Source organism: Arvicola amphibius, chromosome 10 (assembly GCF_903992535.2).
Source record: "Arvicola amphibius chromosome 10, mArvAmp1.2, whole genome shotgun sequence".
Taxonomy (NCBI): Eukaryota; Metazoa; Chordata; class Mammalia; order Rodentia; family Cricetidae; genus Arvicola; species Arvicola amphibius.
Genome location: NC_052056.1, coordinates 80,467,570 through 80,484,520, shown reverse-complemented (window position 1 = coordinate 80,484,520; position 16,951 = coordinate 80,467,570). Strand labels below are relative to the sequence as shown.

The 16,951-nt window shown below is 46.9% G+C and overlaps 1 protein-coding gene across 1 annotated transcript; it reads right to left on the bottom strand.

Moving 5' to 3' along the window:
* Window positions 1–269: 269 nt before the first annotated feature.
* Window positions 270–15,620, bottom strand: Arpc3 (actin related protein 2/3 complex subunit 3). The gene is made up of 7 exons (XM_038346563.2): window positions 15,464–15,620; window positions 10,380–10,479; window positions 5,797–5,873; window positions 3,233–3,301; window positions 2,346–2,472; window positions 1,308–1,402; window positions 270–561 (listed from the first exon to the last, which is right to left on the bottom strand). Exons 1-7 carry the CDS (start codon window positions 15,467–15,469, stop codon window positions 499–501), a joined length of 537 nt encoding a protein of 178 aa, XP_038202491.1. The 5' UTR covers window positions 15,470–15,620; the 3' UTR covers window positions 270–498.
* Between the last annotated feature and the right edge of the window lie 1,331 nt (window positions 15,621–16,951).

The window sequence follows — 16,951 nt, the reverse complement described above, 5'->3', positions numbered from 1 at the left end:
TAGGTTATGGTTGTGAAACTGTACATATATACTGACAACCATTAAACTGCCCATTATTTGAAAGGCTATGATGGGGCCTGGCACAGGGGAGGACACCTACAGGAGGATTTGGGGTTTAAGGCCCATGTGGGAGGCATAGTAAGTTACGGGCCACCCTGGGACTACACAGTGAGGCTGTCTCAAAAAAGACAAACCAAATCATAAATATACCCCCCCCCACTCCCAAATATACCACCCACACCCCTTTCCATAAAAGGTACAGTGTAAGCTTTATCTCAAAAATGTTTTAATTCAATGTCTAAGATAAGCAATGACGTTTATTACATATTAAGTACCAGCCTGAAATTGCCGAAAATTCAGATCGCCCAACACCCACCCCCCAAATTCTTGATCAAGAGCTTGTCCAGCAAAGACACAATCGCTCCTCACTTCATGATCCATTATGAACAGACACAAAGAACTGTGTACACCTTTGATGTGATGCCGCCCGGGCTCCACTCACTGCCCAGGTCCCGAGAGACTCTTGTTCATGAACTGTCTCTTCACAAAGCAAGTCCACCACTGTCAAAGGCACAAGACAGAACTCAGGGTCAGGGCACGATGCAACCTCAAAGGCAGGCCAGAATTCCAGTTAACTTATGACACACAACTGTATCTAAATTAGCTTGGCATCTTACATTAAATTCAAAGGTGACCACAGCAGAAAGGGTAAATGTGTTTACTTGCCCTCCATAGGCATGAGGCTTACATTCATCTATAGATAGAAAGGGGGGAGAGGTGTGTGAGCCACACACAGTAGTGTACCCATACATTGCAGAACTAGCGAGGCTGAGGTAGGGGGAGCTCAAGGTCACCCTTGGCTGTGTAGCCAGTTCTAGCCCAGCTTGTACTATTTTCCCAAACACCACCCTCCCCAGGGGCCCCTACCATGTACTGAATACACCAACTGCTCCTTGTGACTGTTCCCTACGCAAAGCAGCAGTCATCATTTACAGGGGATTCGGAATACTATGAGTGTGGGTAACCTGCGGTGTTCAAAGCCCACAAAGGATGCACAGAGGCTACATACGAACACTATGCCATTTTACATAATACCCACAGACTGTGGATCCAATGGCTACACACCCCATACACAAACCTTGTGCATGACTGGAATCTGTTCAGTAGTGAGTGTGGGGCAGAGAACCCTGCATTGCTGAGCCATCCAGGTCAGGCAGAAGTGAGTGTTCATGTGACAGAAAGCTTCGGTGGCGTAAAAGGCAACAGGGCAAAGGGCTAAGCTTCAATTAAACAGGCAGAGGGCTCACCTTGCTGGGTTTATCATTCTGAGGGTCAAAAACTTTCTCACAGAGCCGCAATCCAGTCTCCTGCCTCAGCTGCTGTAGGTACGCCCGCATCACTTCTGAAACAGGGAAATCTGCATGTGAGGAGATATGCTGGACGCACTGCCTGTCCCGCCAGACACTGACCTTACTTAGTAAGGTATCTGTATCCATTCGAACAGCTTAGAGAAAGAATGGTCCAGATCACTGTGTGTGTGTGTGTGTGTGTTTGTGTGTGTGTGTGGCGCGCGCGCGCGCGCGCACATGTGCAAGAGATGGTTCACTCCTTCCTTTGGTGTGGGTCCCAGGAATCGAACTAGACTGTCAGGGTTGGCAGTAAGCACCTTTACCAGCTGAGCCATCTTGCTGACTCCAAATGGTCTTATAACTACATCACTGTGGCCCAGCAGCCTCTGCACGTGGCTGGCTGGCCAGCTCTGCTGTGAAAGTAAGACGACACATGAGTGCCGAGTGCCAAGTGCCGCACTGCCAACCTGAGCACCAGTCACGGGGCTGGGGGGTGGAGAGTTCAGTGGAGAAGAAGCTTGCTGTGTGAATCTTCAGCACCCACGTAAAGGTGGGATGGGCATGATGGCTGGCCTGTACTCCCTCCCCTAGGAGCAGAGTCGGGGTTCCTCGAGGAAGTTGGCCAGCTACTCTAGCTGGATCAGGGAGCTCTAGGGTCAGCAAAAGAGCCTGCCTCAATATGCAATGTGGAGAATGACCAAGAAAGACCTGACATCAATCTCTGGCCTCCACGCACACACACACACAAGTGAACATGCCCACAAGTGTATTCACACCCACACCTTGCTCGCCTCCACACCATATACAAAAAGTGAACACCAATCAAGGCAGAGGGCCATGAGTTCAAGACCATCCTGGATTAGAGAGAGACCACATCCAAGAAACAATCAAAAAACCACATATCAACACCAAAAGTAAGACAAAGGGATGGTTGTGCGCGCGTGCACACACACACACACACACACACACACCCTCACAGGCACAGTCCTGTCTCACCATCCTCCTGTTTGTTCGCAGGTTTGGCATAAATGGCATTGAGGGGAAAGCCAGGCTCTCCAGGAATGGGGAAGTTTGTGATTCCGAGCGTGTACATTTCTTTCTCGCCTTGGCTCCTGGAATTGCACTAAAATTGAAGGACACATTTGATAAGAAAAAGAGTAATTCCCAAACTCCAGCTGCTTGGTGCTAGCAGCTTCCAGGAGTGTACCAGGTTTCGTGAGAGCCCTTCTGCAGCGAGTGAACCTGCAGTCCTCTTCAGAACACTGTCGAAGAAGTAAAACCAGAGAAACTAGAGAAACAGTGGAATACAAGAGCTAAAACACTAGAAACCAAACTTACCAGACAGGAACACATTTCTCTTCCTAAATGCATACATTAATATATTTTTTTAAGTTTTCTGAAACAATCTTACTACATAGCCCTATCCTAGAACGTGTTATATAGACCAGGCTGGCCTTGAACTCACAGAGATCCACCTGCCTCTACCTCCAGAGAGCTGGGATTAAAGGCATGCGCCACCACACTTGGCCCTAATAAGATCTTACTAGTTAAATTCTGAAGTAGTGATAAATTCGAACACATTTCAAAGTCAGCTCTTTCAAATATATGAGGACCGTGAGCCTCTAAGTGGGGGAGATGCTAACATGGCTGTGTCCTGCTGCCCACTCCACGCCTGATGCAAATGCTCAACTGTTCTCAGAGGATGAAAGAGACTACTGTCTCCTGACACCTCACCACCCTCCTGCATGTCAGTTCCCCTATGGGTTCAGAGACCGCAGCAGAGAGAGCTTTGGCTTCTCCTCGGGTCTTAGCAGACCCGGGTGGTTTTGAGGGCTAGCCTGTCTCTGTCTGCTGTCCTTCTGTGAAGAGTCAAGCCTTGTTACCTTTTGAAGTTTCTTTAGACACTCAGAGATGTAGAGTGTGATGTAAATCAAGGTTCTGTCTGCTTCATTCTGCGAGGGAAAAGAAAACAACATAAGAGCCACATGAGGTGGACACTTCAGGGCATGTCTGCCTTCATTATGCACTGCAACCCACAGGGTGCACAGACTCCCCAAACCCAGCTGTGTGGCTGCCCTGCTCCACAGCTCCTTCCTCATGCTGTATAAGGTGGAGAACAAACAGTTGTGGGTGATTATAAGAGTGTTTTTTTTTAAAAAAAAAAAAAAAAAAAAAAAGAGAGAGACAGGGTTTCTCTATGTGTACCTCTGGCTGTCCTGGAACTTGCTTTATAGACCAGGCTGGCCTTGAACTCACAGAGGTCTGCCTGCCTCTGCCTCCCAAGTGCTGGGATTACAGGTGTGTGCCACCACTGCCCAGCTAAGGTAGCTTATTTTTAAAAGCCATTCTTCCCTTGAGTGTCTCAGAACAGACACCTCCTTCCCTGGCAGTGGAGAAGTCATTTCACGTGACCAGTTCTGGGAGAGCCCTATAGAGCCCTGCAGGCCCGACATCTCATCCTACCAGCAGGAGAATCGAAAGACAGTGGCTAGTGACCACATGTGGCCTGCAGCCCAGGCCCAGTTTTATAGTCATAGTCAGAAAAAAAGGTTACACACGCCCCCTACGCTCTGCTTTGTGATGAGCCAGGGTCTCTGATTCTTGGACAATTCCTCAGCCTCTGGCTCCTCACAGGCGAACACTACATCCAGCTTGTCCCTATCATACCTCTCCCAAACACAGCACAGCAGCTCAGCGCTGGATGGTGTCCATATCCTGTTGGATCCTGATATCCCAGAGTCGAGCAAGCAGAGTTTGAAGTCACACAGTTTACAACACTGTCAAGAACATTCCTTGCCCTTCTTTGTGCCTGGCTCATGGCAGTAGCTCAGGAGATGTTTTGTACGTCTGTCCCCTTTACAGCCAGACACTGTATTCTCTCCTTGACCACCCTCCTCACAGGGAGAGAAGGGGAGAAGTGGCCCAAGGAAGGGCCAGGTCATTCATGGTTCCCTCCCCTCCATCCCAGCTGGGTCCACAACACAGCAGTGCAGTAAACCGCCCCTCTGAAATGTTTGGGACCAGAAGTCTTCCAGATGCTGGCATGGTCTGCATTTGGGAATATCTGCATAGATTTCACCAGTTAAACACCCTGGGTCTGAAACACTCCAAAATCCAGTTTGTAGCTTAGGATTCTGGAGCATTCGAGGCCTGTTTTTTTTTTTTTTTTTTTTTTTTTTTTAAGAGTAAGGAAGAAGGGCATTTGTTTTTATTTTTTTTGAAACAAAATTTCAGCCTGAAACTCATAACAGTCCTTTTGCCTCAGCTTCCTAATGCTGGTACGACAGCAATTTATTCTCAGTGTCCAACCTGCACACACACAAACAGTGACGGAAGGCAGAGGCAGGAGAACCAGCGTGGCCCATATAACATAGTAAAGCCCCATTTCAAAGAAAACAAGCAACATGTGAGACTTTGACTAGTTATCCATAAACACGGGCCTGGAATTTCCTGGATGCTTAATCAATACTAAGTAAATACCGATGCATCTAGACTGGGCTTGGCTAACTCTGTCAAGACTGGATAATAAATAAGCCTTCTAGGCTTTGTGGCTGATGCAGTCTTTGCTGTGGCTGGTAAGCCACTGTTCAGTATGAAAGCAGCCCATAGCCAATACATAAACAAATGAACATGGCTGTGTTCTAACAAAGTTTATTTGCAAAAAGAGGCAGTGGGTCATTTGGCCTGCCGAATAGTGAAGATTTTGAAGGGGAAAGAATAAAAGCTAACACAGCTGGGGTGAAAGTTCAGTGGTTAAGAGCAACTGCTTTCTCAGAGGGCCTAGGTTTGCTCCCAGAACCCACATGGCAGCTTACAGTCACAAGGGACTCAACTCCAGTTCCCTCTTCCGGCCCATACGGGCACTGCACATATGTGGTGTGTATGCGTGTGCACACACAAATAAATAAACTCTCTCTTTTGAGACAGGGTTTCTTTACAGAGTCCTGGCTGTCTTGGAACTCACTATATAGATCAGGCTGGCTTCTAATTCATATAGATCTACTTGCCTCCCAAGTGCTGGGTTAAAGATGTGTACAACCATGCCTAGCCTAAAATAAATAATCTCAAAAAGGAAAAGAAAAAGATAAAGAAAAATAAAAAAAGAAGGAAAAAAAAAACAACCCAACCCATAGCCTTTCCCATGCAGCCTCACTCTCGGGCTCTGGTCTCGCCATCACTCCATTTAACTCTCACAGCAGCCCTGACGTCAAAGCAGATTGATTGATGGGTGGATTTTTGGTTTTTCTGGGTTTTCGAGACAAGGTTTCTTTGTATAGCCCTGGCTGTCCTGGAACTCACTCTGTAGACCAGGCTGGCCTTGAACTCACACAGTCCTCCCGCCCTTGCCTCCCAAGTGCTGGGTTTAAAGGTGTGCACCACCAACACCCGGCTCAAGTAGACATTTATCCCCATCTAAAAACTAAGCATCCCCATCTCTGGAAGTTACCTTAATTTCATAGTTCTTGAAGAAGACATTGGCCTTGAAGTAATAGATGGCTTCATCCACAATATCTGTGTCTTTTGCTAGGCAGGAAACAAGAAGGAAGGCAGAGATATTACCAAAGGGAAACGGTCCACCCACAGCTGTAAGGAGAGGTCTCCAAGCGTAATTATCACAAGATCTGGAGTTGGATTAAGTAAAATGAGGCTGGGGCTAGCTGGAGAGATGATTCAGGCATTCAGCAGCACTGGCTGCTCTTGCAGAGGACCTGGGGGTTAGTTCTTGGGGATCTGGCGCCCTCTTCTGGCTCAAAGGTTACCTGGCAAAAACACTCATGTATAAAATAAAATCTTAAAATAGGGCTACTGAGATACAGTCTTTAATAGTATTTCTAGAAACCAATGTGGTTTATTTTTAGTTCTATCATCTCTGAAAAAAATCTATGTGCTCATTAGAAAAATAAATTCAATCAATTAAAAAAAAAGATTACCATCTTAATTCTTACTATCCAGAGCAAATTATCACTGCTACTTAGTAACCATTTAAGACCTCAATGCACTTACAAAACAAAACAAAACCCCCCCCCCAAAAAAAACAGAAAAACCTTCTATGTGTGTCTGTGTGTATGCCACATGAGTGCAGAGGCCCATAAAGGTCAGAAGAGGGCATCAGATCCCTTGGAGCTGGAGATACAGGTGGTTGTGCGGCCAGGGTGAGTGCTGGGCCCTCACCTCTGTCCTCACCACCGAGCCATCCCTCCAGCCCCACACTCTAACAGAGTGCCCTGAAAAGGGAAAAGCATCCAATATAATTTTATTTGGACCCGTATGCTGGAGTTTCAAGGGAAATACTCAAAATTATTTAGGAACATTGGGGTTCAGATAACCTTTCTTTTTATGGAAACTGTGGTTTAAATACAGCATGAGCTGTTCTAAGTGGCCACATTGAGGAAAGCCAGAAGCACTCTGTGACAAACAGAGCTCATTAAACAATTTCTCTGGCAATCTTTTCTTCTTTTTCATTTTGAAAGGACAGACTTTCTGGGTTTGATACGCAGCAGCTGGCTGCAGCAGGCCACAGACAGACACTTCCTGTCCTTGGCTGCCGTTTTCTCTGGTGGTGTAGGCAGAGCAGCCCTAAGGCTGCAGCCCTGGGCGACCCCATTACAGCCTAGCTAGTTCCTCTGCTGAAGGATCCAGTGGAATATTTTACTCTAGCTGTGTTCTCTGCACTCTGCTCTCAAGAAAAGGAAACTTCTCCTGAGCACCTGGGAGGAAACAGCAGGAGAGGGGACCTGGAGCAGAGCATGGTTCACAAAGACATCTAGAGGTATTTGCACAACAGAAAAGAATTTTTCTGCAGCTGATCTTGAACCCCGGGCCTCAGACATGCCTCACACAAGCTTTACCACGGGGCTGCCCCAGAATTCTTCTCATCAATGCTAAGATAACTCACAACACAGACAACTACTCCAACAGTTCTAGTCCTTTGGCAAAGGAAGAAGTCACCCCTCATTTGTTTATAGTTTCTTAGGCTCTCGTTCTTCCTCGAGGAGTCAAGGAAGATGCTTAGTGTTTTCTCCATTCTAGGTTGGCTGCGCCTTCTGGTGCAATGTGTTACCTGTAACCATACAACAAACAGCTCTTCCTTGCAAACTGGGCCAGCGTTCTTTTTCTTAGGGCTGTTAACATTTTAGTATTGATGTTCTCCTCATGTCTGCCTTTTCCCATCTGCTCCTTTTTCTCAGAACCAAGTAAAAACTGGGGTGACTTAAGTTTCAACCAGTGTTAATAACAATTCACTTAAGAGAAGGTCAAGGCGAATAATCTGGCAGAGGAAGGGCAAGGGAGCGAGGACACAGATGGGAACTGTAACTGTGGTCTTGAAAGCAGTGAATGGAAGCCAGGCCAGACACTGCAGGCTCTGGGGTGCTGTATCTGACAACAGAAACGACACTGTTGGCGGAACATCTCAGAACACGTCAGAAAGCTTCAGAGTTTGAAAGAGGCTTCTGGGACAGTAAACACAAGGCCTCAGAAATCAAATGGGGGATCTGGAGGGCAGTGGGGGGCAGAGTAGGCATTCCATCTTGATGACTACAAATACCAAACAGGTAATAAGGTGCATAGCCCCAAAATCTGGGAATCACACCAGACCAGACTGGGAAACAAAGCTGATATCAAATAACAAAAAATTAAAATACAGGCTGGAAGGTGGTGGCACACGCCTTTAATCCTAGCACTCAAAGGCAGAGTCAGGCAGATTTCTGTGAGTGTGAGGCCAGCCTGTCTACAGAGCTAGTTCCAGGATAGGCTCCAAAGCTACAGAGAAATCCTGTTTTGAAAAACAAAAAAAATCAAACAAAAAACCTGGCAACAAAGGTTGGAGAGACTGTAGGACAAAGGGACAATTATGCCCATTGTGGTAATCAGGTTGGAGGTTATTCAAAAAAATATCAACTATCTCAGTCCTGGTCATAAACCCAAAAGACTCAGATTCTGGTCACGTGGTGGTGCACGCCTTTAATCCCAGCACTAGGGAGACAGAGACAGGCGGATCTCTGTGAGTTCGAGGTCAGCCTCGTCTACAAGAGCAAGTTCCAGGACAGGCTTCAAAGGTGCGGAGAAACCCTGCCTGGAGGAGGGGGGAGACTCCTATCCTGCCAGACATATTTATACATCATGTTTATTGCTACTCTATTTATGATAGCAAGGACAAGGAACCTAGCTAGTGTCCAACAATAGATGAATAGGTAATGAAAATGTGGCGTATCACTCAACTGTAAAAATAAATGAAATCATAACATGTACAGGAAAGTAGATGGACTTGCAAAGTAAATATTAATCGAGGTGATCCAAACTCACAACAAAAAGAACACATGTTCTCCGCATACAGACCAGCCACATGCTCATATAAGCAGGTGTGGGTCTGTGCACAGTATGGCATCTACAAAGCAGACCGAGAAACAGTAACAGCAGAGGACAAGCAAGGACAGAATGGAGGTAAATGGGCAAGAGGACCTAAAGCTCTTTCTCCATTTTCAGCTCTGTCCACAGTAAAGCTCTACAGCTTCAGAATGGCTGCTCTAGCCGTTCACCGTTTCCTGAGATGGGCAGATTTGGAGACTGGACAAGCATCTCAGTGGCTTCTTTAAACCACCTTTTTTGGTTTGGGCTTAAAAGCAAAGTAAAATAAATTAAAAAGAAATATGAAAAAAGAAAGAAAACAAAACAAGCCACCACCACCAAAACCAAACAAGTTAGAAAAAATAAACACAACAAAAATACCCTAGAAGCAAAGAAATAAAAGCAAAAAACAAAACAAAACAAAACAAAAAGCCAAGAACAAAAGTATTCAGAAAAACATGAGCAAGACAGAATGAATAGTGTTTCAAAGCAGATGAAGAGTTGGGACTGAAGCCTGGGGCCCATGCCTGTTACCCCAACACTTGGGAAGCAGGCAAGAGGGCCACCAGAAGAGTCACCACTAACTCAGGCTGGCTTGGTTTGACTTCCAGGCCCACCAGATTTCCACCCTCTTCTGACATACCCCCCCCACACCAAAAAAGTCTAATACTAGGTTTGGTTTGGTGAAATATAAAGACCCTGGGCTGGAGAGATGGCTCAGAGGTTAAGAGCACTGGCTGCTCTTCCAGAGGTCCTGAGTTCAATTCCCAGCAACCACATGGTGGCTCAGAACCATCTGTAATGAGATCTGGTGCCCTCTTCTGGCATGCAAACATACATGGAAGGAATGTTGTATACATAATAAATAAATAAATCTTTTTAAAAAAAGAAATATAAAGACCCCAAGAATAATAAACTGACATGAGCTGTGGAGATGGCTCAGAAGGCGGAAGTGCTCATAGAGAAAGCTCAGCCATCTAAGTTGGGATCCCCAGGACTGACGTCACAACCTGAAGTGGTCACTGTCTTTTCACCTCCACTCGTATGCTGGCGCACACGCAGGCCCTCACACACAAACATGCACAGTCAAAAACAAATGACTGTTTTAAAAAGTACAAGAGAAGAAATAGCTTTAGTGGGGAAGGGTTAATTTTTCTCGTTTTTGGAGTTAGGGCTCCCTGTGTTTCTTAGGCTGGTCTTGAACTACCAGACTCAGCCTCCTGGGTACAGCTCTATGCCAACATAATGCTTTCTGTTGCTTGTCTTTTTCCAGCATGTGACGGAAGGAGGCTGGGGACCTGGCAACCAGTTAGTCGGACGTGACTGACTGTGGCCAGAATTAACACATTTCCTCTTTTTTTTTTTTTTTTTTTTTTTTTTGAGACAAGGTAGCCCAGGTTGGCCTAGAACTTGCTGAGGATGACCTTGAACTGCTGTTCTTCCTGCCTCCACCTAGTACCCTCCTACAGGCTAGGCTCACCCCCAGCCCACATTTCCTCTTACACATCCAGAAGGAGTCAGAGGTGATAACACAGATTCCTGTAATGCCTCAAGATGTAAATTGGGACACAGCAGAGTGAACATGACCTTGCTAAGCCCTTCCCTGCTAAGCTCTTCCCCCTCTCATGTCAGCAGACTGGCTGGACGCTTTGAACCCAAATGGAAAAGAACCCTGAGACTCACTCTCGCGGGGCGCAGGTCCTTTGAACTGACTTCTGAGGGGCAGCAGCGCCATGTTGCCGACAAGCTTGGTGTCAGGGTCCATGAGAGAAGAGTGATAAGCCTGCAGTGGCAAACAGGGAACAAAGACAAGAAGCATTATAGGACAAGGCCAGTCCTCCAAAGGAAAACATCCGCTTGAGACTAACGCCGGGAGAGGGGTGGCAGCAGCTAGGGACCAGCTCCTAACTCAAGATACCAACCAGCAGATGCTGAGACATTCTGTCAGTTGGTTGTTAAGCACACAAACTAAATCAGATGTGCAAAACAGAGGCAATGAGTACCTACTTCACCACTTTAAAACATTACATTTTACTACTGTCTGTGTTCCTTTTTTGTTTTTTCATTTTTGGGGTGGTGTTTCGAGACAGGGTTTCTCAGTGTAGCTTTGGAGCCTGTCCTGGAACTGGCTCTTGTAGACCAGGCTGACCTTGAACTCAGAGAGATCCACCTGCCTCTGCTTCCCAAGCGCTGGGATCAAGGGCATGCATCACCACTCCCCGGCTTTGTTTTAAGACAGTGTTTCTACTATGTAGCCCTGGTTGTCCTGGAACTCACAGCAATCTTTTTTTGTTGTTGTTCTTCTTGAGACAGTTTCTCTGTGCAGCCTGGCTGTACTGAACTCACTATGAAGACCAGGCTGGCCTGAAACTCAGAGCGATCCACCTGCCTCCACCTGCAGAGTGCTGGGCTTAAAGACACATGCCACACACTATATCTGGCTTTACTGCCTATGTTCTTTGTTCCTTTTTTCATTTTAGTCACATGCATTGATGTTTTTGCTTGCATTCATGTCTATGTGAGTGTCAGACCCCTGGAACTAGCATTACAGACAGGATGACCTGTCATGTGGGTTCTGGGACTCAAACCCGGGCCCAGTGGAAGATCAGTCAGTGCTCTTAACCACTGAGTCATCTCTCCAGCCCCTACTGTCTATATTCTGAACATTCTTTTATCCTACTAGTATTTTGTGTGTTTGTCCTCATGGATCTGGCTGTACATGTGTGTGGGTATACATGTGTTTGTGTGCAGAGGTCAGAAGTCAGTGTCAAGTACCTTCCTCAATCGCTTCCCCACTTTTATATTTGAGACAGGGGCTCTCACTGAGCCTGAAGCTCACCTACTGGATCGATGGCCAGCCAGCAAGCCCCAGAGATCCTCCTGTCTTTCCTTCCCAGCACTAGGTTGACGGGAATGCCACCACACCTGGCTATTTTTGTGGGGTGTAGGATTGAACTCGATACTCATGCTAGAGTGGCAAGCACTTCACCACTGAACCTTCTTCCCTGCACCAGCTCTTTCTGAGCTGCTTTTTGAGCAGCCCTTCCCTGGCCTGGGACTTCATAGGTAGACCAGGCTAACCTCAAACGTAGAGATCTGCCTGCCTCTGCCTCCTGGGATTATACCCTCAGGCTAGAAATGTGGTGTGGGAGCATTCCATAATAGAAACCATACAAAACAGGTTTCTCACCCTCCAGCTAGCCAGGACCCAAGTGCCTAGTTTTGTAATCTGCTACTCCCCATCTTTAAGTCTCCAATCAAGACTGCATGATTCTTCTTTGAGCCTGTTTCCCGACCCACTCCAACCCCAACAGGGTTTCATGTGGCCCAGGCTGGCTTCTCACTATGTGGGTGAGAATGATTTTGAATGTATCCTCCTGCCTCTACCTCTCCAGTGCTGAGAGATGACAGGACTAGATAACCACAGTACTGGCTTCAGGCATGCCAGGTAGGTACTCTACCAGCTAAACTCTACGTCTCTGGTGAGCAGGTGTGAGCTACAGGAGAGGGAACATCATGCTGATCAACAACTTTGTATGCTGGTTCCTAGTTTTGCTTTTTATGTCTGCTGTGAATAAAACCATTCATTCATCCATCAAATGACTGCTAAGCACCATTTTTGTGCAAGACAGGATGAATGACTGTAATTTTTTTAAGATTAAAGAATATTTTATTGGCCATGCAGTGGTGGCACAAGCCTTAATCCAAGCACTTGGGAGGCAGAGGCAGGTGGATCTCTGTGAGTTTGAGGCCAGCCTGCTCTACAGAGTGAGTTCCAGGACAGGATCCAAAGAAAAACACACAGAAATACTGTCTCGAAAAACCAAAACAAACAAAAAACCCAAAACTTATTAATTGTGTGTGGATGTCGTGTCTGTGTATGGGAATTTCTATTTGTATACAGTGCCCACAGAGTCTACAAATGGGTGTTGGGTTCCCTGGCGTTCGCGGTTGTGAGCTGCTGGATATGGATGCTGGGAACAAAGATTCCAGTGCTCTTAAGAGCAGTGTGAGAATGGGGCTTTTTCCCTACAGACGGTGACTAGCCCTTCAAGAGTCAACCTATCTCACCTAATAAAACTTTTATGCACATTTAAAACATTTTTAATTTATTTATGTATTTTATGTTTAAGTGGACGCCAGAAGAAGACACCAGATCCCATTATAGATGATTGTGAGCTACTATTTGGGTGTTGGGGATTGAACTCGGAACTTCTGGAAGAGGAGCCAGTGCTCTTAACTGCTGAGCCACCTCTCCAGCTCTTATGCAATCTTTTAATCTCCCTACCTGGTAACACTTGTTACCCAAAGGCACTGCTACACCGCTAGAACCCGACAGCCCGAGGGGCTGACCCTTTTCCCCCTCCCTTCATTTCCTTCATGAAGATTCTTTGAAAACTAGCCAGTCATGAAAGACACAGTCACTACCTGATTGAGAATAACCCTACATGAACTACCTATCCCATTGTGCTTGCTAGCTCAGTCTGGGTCCAGGTCATGCTATACCCCTTTTTGGAAAAAAGAAACTGCTTCATGAAGTTGCTTTTGCTTTATTCGTGTGTTTCTTTGTGAGACACTGAGTATATGTGTTTCCAACAGCAGCAAGCACTCTTAACTGTTGAGCTATTTCTCTAGGCCCTCATCTCAGATCAAATATATATATATATACACACACACACACACACACACACACACACACAGACATATGTGTGATGTTTCACACTAACAGAGAAAGCCGACATAAAATAACCACAGGTTAAGTCCAGAACTTTCTTTGTCCAACTAGAATGAGCACAGCGTAGCTTTCCTTTCTGGCTTAAAGTCTGGCTTTACTACTTGTAAGCAAACTGTGCAAGTCACTTAATTCCCTGAGCCCTAGTTCCTTCAGGAAAACCAAAACAGTAAGAACATGTCCTTCACAGTGATCCTGGGAATGAAGGGCTCATCTGGATAGTAGCTCTGGGTCTCCACATACATCTCAATGGTCAGCAACTGTGAGACTCACTAAGACTCCTAAACCTTACAAAACTAAACATGGTGATGCAGGCCTGTGATCCCAGCTACCTGGGAAGCTGAGGCAGGAGGTTCACAGGTCTAAGGCCAGCCTGGGCAACTTTAAGAGACCCTTTCTCAAAATAAAAGGCAAAACAGAGGTGGGGATATAGCTCAGTGGTAGAGGGTCTACGTAGCCTGTGATGAGGCTCTGGGTTCAATTCTCAGTGCTGCCAAACACCCACCCAAATACACACACACACACACACACGCCTACACACCCACCCACACACACACACACACACACACCCACACACACACACACAGCTGAAAGTTACACTGCTCTCCTTTCACCACCCGTCACCGGACAGTGTAGTGGTCCTTACTGTAGTGGTCTTACTTTTTGCACATATTCATGCATGCGCTCATGCACGTTTGTGTGTGTGAAGGACAGTCAATGCTGGGTTTCTTCCTCAATTACTTCTAGCATTTGTGTGTGTAGTGTTCATGTGTGCATGCAGGTGTATGAGTACACACATGGAGGCCAGAGGTCTCTTCTGCAACTGCTTTTCTCTTTATTTGTGAGACAAGGAGCCCCAGTGATCTCTATACTTTCCCAGCTCAGGAATTACAGGCAGGAGCCCCCTCCCCCGACTGCTAACTGGGTGCTAGGCAGCCAAACTCAGGTCCTTGTCCTTGTGCCCTAAACACCTAAACATTTAACCTTCTGAGCCACTTTCTCTCTCACTGAACCCAGAACTTGCTGATTTTTGGCTAGACTGGCTGGCAGGCTGATGAGAACAGAGGATCTGCCTGACTCTTGCCTCCCCAGGGCTGAAGGAATGAGCTGCCATCTCTTGCACAACAAGCACCTTCCAGAGCCTATTTTCCCCCCATATTTTGGAGACAGGTTTATAGCTATATAGCCCAAGCTGGCCTAGAACTCACAACATAGTCCACTTCAGCCTGAAATTTGCAATCCTCCTGCCTCTGTCTCCAGGTGCTGGGATGAGAGATAAGTACCACCATGGAGGCTAGTGTTGTCCTCCATCTATTTTCTTCATAGGACTTGTTAAGATCTGAAACTACCTCCTATTTACATTTACATGGTAACTGTCTACTCGTTAAAATGCGAGCTCAAGAGGGCCTTGGTCGCTGCTGTTACCAGTGCTGGCTTCATAGTGATAGTTCAGCATGTCCAATGTGGACTTCATTCAGTTATCCCTTTACTAATCTGCAAAACGGAACCCATGATGGAGACTGACATCAGATGTTAAGGACTACCAGACTATTGTCATTTTTTCCTCCCACCCGAAAGCACACGACAAAGAAAACTCCTGGAAACCAGTGCTGACTCGGTGGGGGTCTGGGAGTAGAAATGCAGCTACAACAGGGAGGACAAGGTAGGGATCCATCAGGGAAGTGAGCCTGACAGGTGATTAGCAGCAAGCCGACCAGAGGCGGAGGAGGAAGTGGAAGTGACAAGGGGTGGGGGTGGGGGCGGGGGAGAAAAAGGAGAAGCTGAACCCTAGATTTAAAAATCAATTAAAAACCGTCGCTCTTAACTTCGAGGCTCTCGGGTGGGATCTGGAAACACTGCAGGACTCGGGAGAAAACAGCGAGGAAAGAAAGGGTCCTGGGGCTGGAGGCAAAGAGCCGGGGCAGGAGAGGAGGGCGGCAGTTTCCTCTCTCCCCGGCCTTCTAGAGCGGGACTCCCGTCCCTCCTCAGGCCCCGGTCCCGCTCGGCTTCCCGACCTCGGGGCTCGAAGCCTTACCGGCATTTTGGCGGTGTCCGGATTCGATCCAAAGAAGCAGGACTCTGGTAACGCGGAACGTTTCCGGTCAGCGAGCCTGGGTGGAGTGGGCGGAAGTGAGCCGGAAGAGGCGGGCGAAGCGAAGAGATGCACTTCTGGCCTAGCTTCCGCCCCTGGTTGCTGCGGCTGCGCTAATAAGAAAGGACGCCAGAGGGTGCGCGAGCATCAGGCTCTGTGTGTGGCGCATGCGAAAAATCCCTTAGAGGTTAATAATCACCTCCCGCGTTTTCCTCATGCCCTGGCCTCAGTTCCTTGATTTACCCTTCTGTCTAGTTTTTTATTTTTACCACACAGCCCACGTGGGGAAGTCCAACTCATTTCTCACCTTTCACGATGGGGCATCTGGGGATCGAATTCAGGTCTTGGGGAACCCTTACATACTTGAGCCATCTCGACGACCCTTATTTTCCTAAGAGTCTTGGGTTTGGTTCCTGGCTGACCTCCACTGTATATATGCATATATGGATCTTGAATTCATGATCCGTCTGCCTCCACTTGTATACTTTTATTCTGGCATCACAGGTGTGATCCCCATCACTCCCTGGTTTGCTTTTGCTTAGTTTTAAGATGTCTACTTGTGGTGGTTTTTTTGTTTGTTTGGTTGGTTGGTTTGTGTTTTTTGGTCTTTCCAGATAGGATTTAAATGTGAAACAGCCCTGGCTGTCCTGGAACTCACTCTGTAACCAGGCTGGCCTCGAACTCAGAGATCCGCCTGCCTCTGCCTCCCAAGTGCTGGAATAAAAGGCGTGTGCCACCACTGCCCGACATACTTGTGGTATCTCTATTTTCCTTGTCACGTTGAGACAGTCAGGGACCACCACGGGGATAAAGGGCAGAAAACTCCTGGGCCTACACCTTGACCTGCCATTCACTAAATGTGTGTCCTGTATCATTCCCACGGGTATGGTGTATGTCTTCCATAGCAAGGATTAAGTGGCCATGAAAATCAATTGCATCATAAGGGTCAGAGTGATGCCACATGTCTGCAAAGATGAAGACAAACGCCATTGACATCAACCTCATATAATTTCTTTTTCAGAGTCTCACTGTGTAGCACTGGCTGTCCTGAAACTAGCTAGCTCTGTAGACCAAGCTGGTTTTGAACTCACAGAAATCTTCCTGCCTCTGTCTCCTGAGTGCTGGGATTAAAAGCATGCGCCACCAATGGCAGGCCCTAAATTACATTTCTATGAGGGCTTAATTAGCATAGCAGGAAGACTGGTCACCAATAACCAGAGAAGCCTTGGACCTTGTTGTGAGGACTTAAAAGAAATGATGTAAAATGCTCTGTAACGTAAAGTCTAACAGGACTTAATGAGGTTCAGCCTCACTGCCAGAGTTTGACCTTTGAGGGATACTAGAGCAAAACCTTCCAGCTGGCTGCTCCCCATGACCTTCATCACACCTGCTGCCAAAGGGTTCTGAAAAGCTGAACACAATTCAATGTGG

Bases quoted from the DNA above. Each gene is read 5' to 3' on its own strand.
- Arpc3 (XM_038346563.2), bottom strand. The intron at 3,302-5,796 runs GTAACTTCCAGA...TTTCCCTCGCAG, and splicing joins TCAAGAACTATGAAATTAAG to AATGAAGCAGACAGAACCTT. The intron at 562-1,307 runs GTGAGCCCTCTG...TGCCTTTGACAG, and splicing joins AGAATGATAAACCCAGCAAG to TGGTGGACTTGCTTTGTGAA.